This window comes from Phragmites australis, chromosome 14 (genome assembly GCF_958298935.1).
Source record: "Phragmites australis chromosome 14, lpPhrAust1.1, whole genome shotgun sequence".
Classification (NCBI taxonomy): domain Eukaryota; kingdom Viridiplantae; phylum Streptophyta; class Magnoliopsida; order Poales; family Poaceae; genus Phragmites; species Phragmites australis.
Genome location: NC_084934.1, coordinates 3,416,159 through 3,428,048, shown reverse-complemented (window position 1 = coordinate 3,428,048; position 11,890 = coordinate 3,416,159). Strand labels below are relative to the sequence as shown.

Genomic DNA, 11,890 nt, shown 5'->3' with positions numbered 1-11,890 from the left:
TTCACATCATTCAGCCTAAGATATGCATCAGTGTTTGGGAACAACAAGCTATTGAATGCTACTGTGAAGAACAGTTTGATAGCAAAATTATCATTGATTCTCTCATCTCTTGCTCTCCAGGAATTATTGATCATCTTTCCAAGTTCAAATGGTAGAAGCTTCTTACTTTGGTCCCAAAATAGGGCCTCCCTTAGCTGCTGCCAAGCAGCCTTACTTTCATGCTCATGGAAATGTGACAAGCCAAAAACACACCTCACAACATACCCAATGACTCTAAGCTCTTTGCTTCCACCAAGCTCTAGAGTCATCGTATCTGGATTTAGTTCGTCCATCAGCCAAGCGAGAATATCCCTACTATCCAAGGTAGTAGGTAAGAATTGAACCAAACCACTAAAACCCATATTCTCGATCCTTGCTCGCTGACCATCAGAAAGATCTTTAACAAAGCTTGAGAATATGGAGGGTGAACATTTGCATATGAGTGAACGTTTAGGCTTCACCAAATCATTTCCCTGTTCAAAAAAACAAAAATAAGGGTTACAACTTGCATGGCATAGCAGTTATAAAAAAGGTTAGTGTATAAGTAACTATAAGGTCATCTACATAACAGTTACTACTGGACTGCTGCACTAGTTACAATTGCATTAGCCAAGGATTACTACACCTAGAAATAATAAGAGTTCATACCATAATTTCTACACATATGCCATATAAATTACCACCAGACTGGCATATCAGTGTTCATGTCATGATATATAACAGTAATAAGAAAAGCTCAGATAGATACAATAATTACTACACAGATATCATGTCTATAACATAATTACTACATATATGACATGGAAATTAAGATCATACTGACATATCAGTTACATGTCATGATCTACACATACTTCCAGAAACAAACAATGAGAGCTAACATAGTTACTACAAAGATGCCATATCAATTACTAAATGTGTCCCATACCAGTTGCAATGCCATAGATACTAACAATTAACAACAATAATAAAATTTGAGCAGTAAAAGAAAGATAAATGAAATAATATGACCCTCATCTGCAACAACAGGACCACCAGCAGCGACGATATCACCTGCCACGGAATAACGGGTGCTAGGAGCAGGATGTTGAGCCTGACGCTGCTTCTAAACTGTTGCTGGCATCTCGACAAAATCTCAGAATTAGCTCTTACAACCGGCTTCCGACATGCCACCCCCTTCCTGGAGGTTCCCCGGGGAGGTCTCGCCACAATAGTTTTATGACGTTGTAGGCGCGAAGAAGAACGAAACACAAGTCCCTGCGTAGAACTGGCATCACCAAATGTTTCTGGTGCGACTCCAGTCCCTACATCAGTAGATGGATGCATACTGTAATAAAATGGAATAAATCAATTAGACTCGAAGTAAAACTGATATATAATACATTAGTTACTGTTACTGCAACAATTACTATTTAAGTAATAAAAAATTACCACATATACATATTACAATAGTATCCACCCTAGTTACTACACATACATCATATCAATTACCACCCTAGTGATATATCAATAACCATGTCATGATAAACAGTCAGTAGTTTCACAAAAATTCTAAAAGCTACTATAGTAGCTACACTGATAACACACCGATTACTACATCTATTCCATATCAGTTACCATATCATAATCACCATATAGGTAACAACAACAAATCTAGTAGCTAGTTAGGTTATATGTCAAATTAATACATGCACGTAGAACAAAATAACAACAAGAGAAAAAATGAATCACACGTTAAAATACCAATAATCACATAGCATGTCTCAACTAGAGTTACAATCCATCACGACTCAAATAGATCACATACATCAACAATGGCTAGCAGTAGTAACTCAATTCAAAAAATCAATATGCAATTACGACCTAAAAACAATTGCACTGAGATCTCCCTTCTAACTAAATGCTTCATGCCTGCTTATACAAACAAATTTGCCTCCAAGTTCGCCAATAATACCTAACCCTAACATATCAAAATGCAACTGCCACTAGTTTTGCATCACAACCCCACATTGATTTTGCAGAATAGCCATCAAATACCACACAAAATCTATCATTAATCAGGAACAAAAACATCAAATACCAACACGAAACACCACCACCTCCAAAAAATCCTAGGTCCTGAATCAGAATCGCAACGAATGAAAACATCGGGGGTTGTGGGCGCCTTCACCGGTTGATGAGGTCGACGAGAAGCACTAGTGCGCGGCGACAACAATGGTGCCGAGGGTGGAGAAGACGTGTCGCCCATGGTGCTAACTCCCACCGCGGAATCCCATGAACCCGCGTGAATTCCCACCGCTGAATCTCGATGCATGAGCACTAGATCCGATGAGAGACGGAGAGAGTGACGAGGAGACAGTAGCGCGATGAGTTGGGTAGCGACTTGCGATGGCGACGAGCGAAAAGCAGTCTGGCGATGGTGAGGGCGATGGCGTCAGCAAGAGCGTAATGGGGAAAATAAAAAGCGGACAGTTACGGGAGATGAAAAAAGCGAGCGGTTACGAATGATAGCCTAGGTACGCGGATCGAGTTGGCTGATGTGTAGGGAAAAAACGGGCTCGTTAAGTGGACTAGGCGCAACATGAATAAGAGTTGTACTTAAGCACATAATATATATACAGTATATATATACCTGACGTGCCAATGTGTTTGACGCGTCACTTCCGGATCTAGGAGCAGAGAGCGCCACCGGGAGAGGAAACGACCCACCTGAAGCAATCAAGAAGGCGATACATGTGCATCCGTGCCCTGTGCGGCGGCTGTGCCTCGGTTATTACGTGCATGCAAATGTCAGTTATTACATGCATGCAAATGTCATCGAGCAGAAAGCACAGGTAGGTCGCTCACGCGCTCGCCGTTGTTCGTGGGAAGAGGAAGACGAAGAGGGTAAGAGACAGGCAAGCGCCACCGCTGCCGGCGGTGGACTGGGACCGTTGATCTTGCATTCAATGGTCCCCGCGTGGCCTGTCGGGCGGTCTTCCCGGTCGAGCCGGTGGCACACATGCAGTGCAGTGAGGGGCGGCGTGGCTTACCTGCCCGGTGCTCGCACTCGTGCGCGCAGCGACGGCCGTGCTGGCCGTGGCTGCGAGCGAGCGAGCGATCGCCGCCGCCAGGTGGACGCATGCGGGGGTTGGTGGTCCTTCGACCTGCTGCAGATCCCCATGCCGGCCGGCCGGCACATGAACTCGTGGCTGTACGTGGTTTGACCTCCATGCGTTCGTGCTTGCTGCAGGTGTAGGTAGGTAGGTGTGCTGCCGATCGATTCCTTGGCCATGGCACCATGCTGCAGACCAGGCATGCACGGTGGTCACGTCTTGCCAGAACTCTTTTTCGTTACCGATCGAGGAAGAAAATTAAAAGAACAGATAAATGGACTTGCGTAGAAAGAGCTTGGGAAAATGTTGTTGTAATCGGAACTGAGGATTCAGTGTGTGTGTCTATATATATATATAGATATATAGATATATGTTACGACTCTATATGATAATGATATATTGTAGCTATGAGTTCTCCGGCGAGGAGCCGGCCGCCGCGCACGGGCAAGCTCGCCGCTCAGTTCTATCCTGTTCTTCCCTGTCTTCCTCCACAAGAAGAAGGCAAACTCATATACGCCACAGACACCCGATACAAGTCTCATGGACCAAAAGGCCTAACGCTCCCACTCCGGTCCAGTGATCCTCCGATTGGGCTTCAAGGTCCTGCTGGGCCGCTGTTGCTTGGTCGTGATTGCCCAAGGGGTACGCTGCTCTTCATCAGGCGTGCAGACACTTTGCTCTTTAGGCGCGCCTTCTTCAGCTTCAGTCGTCTCTCTGCTGCTGTCTTGCGGACCAGAGTGTGCAACTCTGACAATCCCCCTTCCTTGAGTGCCGGCTTGACCCCAAGCCGGAGCTGCTGGAAACTCGTGTCGCAGACGGTGTTCATCCTCCCAAGTCGCCATTGAGTCCGGCCAGCCGGTCCATCGAACAAGGATCTGCGAAAAGACACGAGAGCCACATCGTTGGGAACGGCGATGTAGAATGGCTTCAGGTACCTGATACTGATGTGTAGTCATCGGAAGAGGATCACGTATCTGTGTGGAAGAAGGAACTGCCTTTTTTAATTGTGACACATGGAAAACTGGATGAACCATACTGGAAGCAGGTAGATTCAAACGATAAGCCACAGCGCCCACTTTGTCTTGCACCTGATATGGTCCAAAGTACCTGAATGACAGTTTATGGTTGGATCTAGTGGCAACAGAGGATTGAACATATGGTTGAATTTTGAGGTAGACATAATCCCCCACAGCAAAAGACCTCTCTATCCTCTTTTTATCAGCTTGCATTTTCATTCTGTTCTGGGCTCTAGAGAGATGCTGTTGAATGAGTTTCGTCATCAGTTGACGTTCCTTGAGCCAAAGGTGTAAATCTGGAATAGAACAAGCTTCAATTCGGTCGATGCCCATATGCCTTGGCTCCTGTCCATACAAAACCTGAAAAGGTGTCTTGCCCAAAGCAGAATGGTAACATGTGTTGTACCAAAATTCAGCAAGTGGTAGCCATTGAGACCATTTGGTAGGGCAAGCGTGAACAAAGCATCTCAAATAGGTTTCAAGACATTGATTGACCCGTTCTGTCTGACCATCGGATTGAGGGTGATAAGTTGTGCTCATGTGCAATTTAGTGTCAGACAATCGAAATAATTCCTGCCACAGGGTGCTTGTAAAGATTTTGTCTCGGTCTGTGATGATGGTTTGAGGAAGGCCATGCAACTTGTAAACATTATTGATAAAGATTAGGGCTACCTTGAGTGCTGTGAAAGGGTGTGCTAAGGCAATGAAATGAGAGTATTTTGAGAACTTATCTACTACGACCATGATGCAGTTATATTTGGAAGAAGATGGAAGGCCTTCAATGAAATCCATGGTAATTACTTGCCATGCCTTGTCTGGAACAGGGAGAGGTTGAAGTAAACCTGGATAAGCAACTCTCTCACTTTTAGCTTGTTGGCAGACTGCACACTGTTCAACAAAAGCTTTGATCATCTTTTGCATATGACTCCAAGCAAAGAGAGATTTGATCCTTTGATATGTTGCCAAAAATCCTGAATGACCACCCACTGCACTGGTATGAAGGGCTTGGATAATTCTCTGCTGGACAGATGTGTTGTTACCAACCCATATCCTTCCCTTATATCTAATAACTCCATTAAGAAGTTTGAAATTGCCTTGAGAAGAATTGATAGACAACTCGGTGAGGAGTTGGGTAGCCTTGGGATCTTGGTGGTAACCTTGTACTACTTCAGACAACCAGAATGGCTGAGCCGAGGAGATCATCAAACATTCAGAGTTTTGCTGATGGTTGAGCCTTGATAATTCATCAGCTACTCGATTATCCTTCCCCTTTTTGTAACAGATTCTATACTGCAAACCCATGAGTTTGGTTAATGCCTTATGTTGCCAGGGAGTAGCAAGCCTTTGATCATCAAGATGCATTAAGCTTTTATGATCTGTATAAATGATAAATTCAGTTTGCTGCAGATAAGATCTCCAGTGATCAACTGCAAACAGTATTGCAAGGCATTCCTTCTCATAAGTGGAGAGTCCTTGATTCCTGGGTCCAAGTGTTTTGCTAATAAATGCCACAGGATGACCATTTTGTTGTAGTACTGCTCCAAGCCCTTTGTAAGATGCATCTGTTTCAATGGAGAATGGTTGACTAAAGTCAGGCAGCACCAATACTGGGGCAGAGATAAGGGCCTGCTTTAATGCCTGAAAAGCTTCTTGAGCACATGAAGTCCACACAAAAATTTCCCCCTTCCTTAATAAGTTAGTTAAAGGTTTGCTAATGAGGCCAAAATTCTTGACAAACTTCCTGTAATACCCAGCTAAACCCAGGAAGCTTCCTAATTCTTTGACATTAGTAGGGGTTGGCCATTGTTGGATACTCTCAATTTTGGTAGGATCTGTTGCAACCCCTTCAGCACTAATGACATGTCCCAAATAGCTCAACTGCTGACCAAAGGCACATTTGGACAACTTGACCTTGAATTGCTGCTCTCTTAGGACTTCAAATACTTGCTGAATATGGTTCAAGTGAGCCTTCCAGTCCTTACTATATATGAGTATATCATCCATGAAAACAATTACACTCTTCCTAAGTAATGGAGCCAATGCTGCATTCATAACACTTTGAAAAGTTCCTGGGGCTCCGGTTAAGCCATAAGGCATGACCTTGTATTGGTATTGGCCATTATGAGTTAAGAATGAAGTCTTGTACTGATCCTCAGCGGCTATCAAAATCTGATGAAAACCAGCCCTCAAATCTAGTGAAGTGAACCATTTAGCACCAGCCAGCTCATCCAATAATTCATCTATTATGGGAAGAGGGTACTTGTTTTTAACAGTAAGAGCATTAAGTCTTCGGTAGTCAACACATAACCTCCAATCTCCTCCCTTCTTTTTAACTAGTAGGGCAGGAGAAGCAAAGGGGCTTGAGCTTGTCTGAATCATACCATTTTGGAGTAGATCTTTGATTTGTTTCTCGATTTCATCTTTCTGAGCAGGATTGTATCTGTAGGGCCTCAATTTAAATGGTTGAGCACCAGGAAGAAGAGGGATAGTATGTTCAAAGGACCTTTTTGGTGGTAATCCAGTAGGTTCTTCAAATATCTCAGCAAATTTCTCTACTAATGTCCTGATTTCAGCAGATAGCTCTTCTTGGACTGCTATGCTTAACACTGAATATAGCTGGACAACACACCATATATCATCATTCCTCTCAAGCTTCAACAAGGTATGATCATCAATTGAATGACAATGCAGTGAAGAAGCTGAAATTCCTTGCAATTTGATGTCAGTTCCTTTGTGATTGAAAGAAATCCATTTAGCAACCCAGTCTATGTTCATGGGGCTATGCCGTTCTAACCAATCCATTCCAAGAATGATGTCATAGCACTGAAGAGGAAAAACCTTCAAAGAGGAAGAGAAAGGGTAACCTTGAACCCACCATTCACAATCAGGAATTTCATGAGTGCAAAGGACCACACCCCCATTGGCCACCTTCACTCTCAAGGGAGTACTTAACTCATTCCAGCCCTTAATCTTGACTGCCAATGACTCACTGACAAAGCTGTTAGAGCTACCCGAGTCAATTAACATGACTACTTCATGATTGTGTATTAAACCAAGTAGCTTCATGGTCCTTCTAGACTCAGTTCCAGAAAGAGCCTGAGCTGAGACTGCCATCAAATCCTCACCAGAATCAGATTCTCCAGTGGTGGTAGCTTCAAGATTTTGCTGGCTAGGTTCAGCAATGAGTTGCCATAATTCCTCAACAACATGTAGTGGAACTGTTGGAGTACATACATGCTGAGGTCCCCATTTAGCACCACATTTGAAGCATAATCCTTTAGCCTTCCTATAAGATTTGAGAGCAGACAACTTCTCATCCTCTATTCTGTTTTTAGGATTTTCCATCATCTTCTTCTCTTCAATAATATTCTGCTGGGAGGACTTAGATAAAGGGGCAGCTGAGCTTCTGTTAAGACCCCTTATGAAAATATTTCCATCATTTTTCCTCATGTCTCTCCTTGTGGACCCTGAAAGGATCTCCTCCTGCAAAAGTGCAACAGAACTAGCAGTATCCAAGTCATGGGGCCTCTGTATAAGTACTACAGCTCTAACTTCTTCCTTGAGTCCATCTATAAATCTATTTGTAATCACTGCAGTGCTAAGACTAGCATCATGAGCTAACAACTGATGAACTAACTCATCAAATTTCTCTATGTACTCTACAACTGAGCCCAATTGTTTGATGTGAAAAAATTGACGAATCAGTTGATTGTAATGATCACGCTCAAACCTAATACACACAGCATGACAAAAATCCTTCCAATTTAGGCCAGCAACCTGAATATCTACTGATTGAAACCAGAATGCAGCAGTACCATCTAAATGCATTGTGGCTAACCTGACCCACAAGGGTTCTGGGACCTCATACAGATCAAAGTAGGTTTCACACTTTCTAATCCAAATCTTAGGGTTCAAGCCATCAAATCGGGGAAATTCTAGCCTAGGCAAGACAGAACCAAGGCAACTGGCTGTAGTAAATTTAGTGCGTTTTGCAGAGTCCATCAATCCAAAATGTAAAGGAGAGGTGTTGCGAAATTGCTTAGCACCTATGACCGGGGTGGGTATCAGGGTGGTGACAACCCCTCGACCCACGTCCCGGTGAGAGTAGTCGAAGCAGTGGCCATGGGGCCCGAGCGTCGCCTCAGGTGAGGTAGCCACCTGATGAGCGGTGGCCGACGGCTCTCCTTTCTGCTGAACACCTTCCTTCACCATGCCTTCACATAGATCCACCTTGATGCGGAGGTCCTCCACAGATGCTTGCAGATCGTTCACCTTGGAATCAACCTGCGGTCTCCAATCAGTGAGAGCTTCCACTGCGGAGGTGTTGCGGTCGAGGGTGGATTGGATTACCGCCAACATCTTCGCGATCTCGCTCAATTCCTTCTCCATTTCTGACGACTTCTTCTGCACTCGCGTCTGATACTGAGGCCTTCTGAGATACTCTGGAGGCTCCAGGATGAGGGAAAATTGTGGCACACGGATCTGCAAGCGTGACCCTCCTCCAAGCCAAACGAACCGGGTAACGGATTTACGGTGATCACAAAGTAATCACCACCTTCCCCTGGGATTTTACCGCTTAAGGCCGAGAGTAAGAACGGGTGCTGGCAAAACGGAATGTGATGGAAAATTCGAAGAAAAAGAAGGAGTGGCTCTGATACCAATTTGTTACGACTCTATATGATAATGATATATTGTAGCTATGAGTTCTCCGGCGAGGAGCCGGCCGCCGCGCACGAGCAAGCTCGCCGCTCAGTTCTATCCTGTTCTTCCCTGTCTTCCTCCACAAGAAGAAGGCAAACTCATATACGCCACAGACACCCGATACAAGTCTCATGGACCAAAAGGCCTAACGCTCCCACTCCGGTCCAGTGATCCTCCGATTGGGCTTCAAGGTCCTGCTGGGCCGCTGTTGCTTGGTCGTGATTGCCCAAGGGGTACGCTGCTCTTCATCAGGCGTGCAGACACTTTGCTCTTTAGGCGCGCCTTCTTCAGCTTCAGTCGTCTCTCTGCTGCTGTCTTGCGGACCAGAGTGTGCAACTCTGACAATATATATATATATATAGATAGATAGAGAGAGAGGTGTGTATGTGTGTGTGCATTCTGAATGCTTGGTTTACTGCGTGAGGATCACTTACCAGCTATGGATCGTAATAACGCTTGATAACCACGTAACTATGTGCGCGCTCCACGTAAATTATGGCAGTTGAGGTATACTTACTCCTTGGTCACCTATACTTGATGTTTCGAATAAGTTCCGATCAATTTTTTTAGTCTTTGATTGTCACTAACTATTAAAATGTTTAGTTAGGAAAAGAAATCACATAGGTAAGTTTATCTTAAAAAATACATTCATAATCTCATAAAATTATAATATTATATAAATATATTTTAATAGAAAATAGTTGTTAAAATCGCACCTCCAAGAACATGTAAAGTAAAAAAAAAAACTTTATTTTTGACCCGAGGGACTATTTTTCAAGTTTCCCGCGTATGTACTCCTTGAGATCCAGTACATAGCTATTCATCTAAAAAGAGGGGATACAAATATACTCCAGTTCACACTATATATGTATTCTCCTTTATTCTCATGCTGGCTAGATCACAACTCACATGCATGGCAGAATTAAGAACCATCTTACAAGCCATTGCTGACCATCTGTTGCAACACTGTCCTCTCTCGGAAAAAAAAGATACGTCGCAATGCCATCGTCAGAATCTGGAGTTTTTTTTATTTTTATATTTTCTAACATTAATATTTAAATAAATATATTCCTGATGGAAAGATTTATACAAATAAACGCTTACCGCTCTCTAAAAGGGCTCCAACCCTTTCAGATGGTGGTTAACATACTACGGTGATACAAGTACCTCTTATCACCCTCTCTGGAGGCAGTTAGGCCCCACTCCCCAGCGCAGAGCCCGTACCGCCCCTATCTGCCCACTCAGAGGGTAGGTAAACCCTAACGAGCGCCCTCTTTACCGCCTCTAAGAGGGTGGTTAGGGCCCTTGCCGCCCTCTCAAGGGGTGGTTAGCCGCCCACCGCGCCCCCTCCTCCGCCCAACACACTATAAATAGGATGAAAATCAGCTAAAATAGGCATTTAAAACCAAAAAACGAAAGAGAGGAGGACCAGAGGAGAGGGAGGCAGCGCGGCGAAACCCTACTATTTTTTATCTGTGAACTTAGGATCTAGGTTTCTGGTATGTTTCTAGACTTATGTTTTTATTAGTAATTAAAATACCACTAGACCTAGAGTTTAACGACATAATAGTAGTCACATTATATGAGACCTAGGGTTCAGCAAGGAAATTAGAAAAATGAGGTTTTCCTGTCTTTTGTAGTATATTATAAAGATCTATTTTAATATGGTAGGATAGTCATTAGATGGATAGTTATATTTAGAGTACTGTAGTTTTGATTATCTAGATTTTACAAAATAGTGATTTAGTAATAATTATAGATAATTAGAAATTGTATTAAGTAGAGAGGGGTTTAATTAGTTTAAATTGATTAGTTTGCTTAGGAGCAATATTGATTGTAGCGAACTAAACCTATTGTTAGGTGATCATTGGTTTCGGTAATTTTGTCAGAGTTTCGATAATCAGAAGTATAGTTTTCCAGTATTAACATTGGACATATTTTTGGATATTTTCATGGATGTCCGATAAGCTATATTTTCATATATATTACGATGAAGGTTATATTGGTTATGGTCCTAGTGGTGCAGATCTCTCTGGATTTTACTATGTCATCAAGGGACTTAGGAGAGCCAATGAGAGGACCATAGTGGGTGTGTGCAAGTGGTTGATGCACCATTTTCAACTGGATACCTAGTAACATGAGCTTAAGCTGAGAGCTGTGCTAAGCCACGCTACTTAGGGGTACTTCAGGGAGCTCGTCCTGATTAATGCGATATCTACTTGGAGACAGTACGTAGATATAGCATGTAAACATGGTCTCTGTCTTGTGCTGCTAGCTAAGGCGTACCGAAAGGATCCAACAGAGAAAAATGTTGGGAAAGCAGTAGCAGGAACAAGTTAGACAGTGGTGGATGAAGCACACCCGATAACTGTGGGGGACGAGCAAGATGTTGGAAATGTGCAGGAGATGCAACTGACGGGTGTAACCGATGAGGGGGAGCACATCTCTAGCATAATTGAAGAGATGGAGAGGGAAGATTAGGAGGTCGAGGAAGCCATTGCCGATGAGGATTCATCTGACGAGGAGGAAAATACTCCTGTTCCTGCAGAGTGGAGAAATTAGGAATTTTCAAAGCTAGTGGTCAGTGAGGGTCATTAGACATCATGAGAATATTATGAGAACGAGGTGTCCTAGGGTGCTATGTACCCTACTAATGAGGCTGTTATTAATGCAGCGAAATTCTGGTTACTGTCTCTTCGAAGGCAGTTCAAGGTTACGAAGTCAAGCAAAAGGGAGTACGACATCAAGTGTTTAGTGCCTGATTGTATGTGGCGGGTGCACGCATTCAGGGGGAAGTGAGTTGACCATTGGGAGTGCTCAATAGTTCGGGAGCATAATTATCACATTGAGGAAATAGAGTTATCTCACACGAACATGTCATCTGCTTTTATTGCTAATGTTATGTACGGAGAGATTGTGGAAAACCTAAAGTATGAGCCACGTTTAATAATTCGTACTATTGAGAAAATGTTTTAGTACACAATAAACTACGCCAAGGCATGGAGGGCGAATCAGAAGGCTATTGAGATGAGGTTTAGA

At 43.4% G+C, this 11,890-nt stretch overlaps 1 protein-coding gene across 1 annotated transcript; it reads right to left on the bottom strand.

Annotated features, from left to right (window-relative positions):
- Nucleotides 1-3,729: 3,729 nt before the first annotated feature.
- Nucleotides 3,730-8,539, bottom strand: LOC133891241 (uncharacterized). Its single transcript, XM_062331951.1, has 3 exons — nucleotides 4,952-8,539; nucleotides 4,242-4,510; nucleotides 3,730-4,069 (listed from the first exon to the last, which is right to left on the bottom strand). Exons 1-3 carry the CDS (start codon nucleotides 8,537-8,539, stop codon nucleotides 3,730-3,732), a joined length of 4,197 nt encoding a protein of 1,398 aa, XP_062187935.1.
- Nucleotides 8,540-11,890: the final 3,351 nt, after the last annotated feature.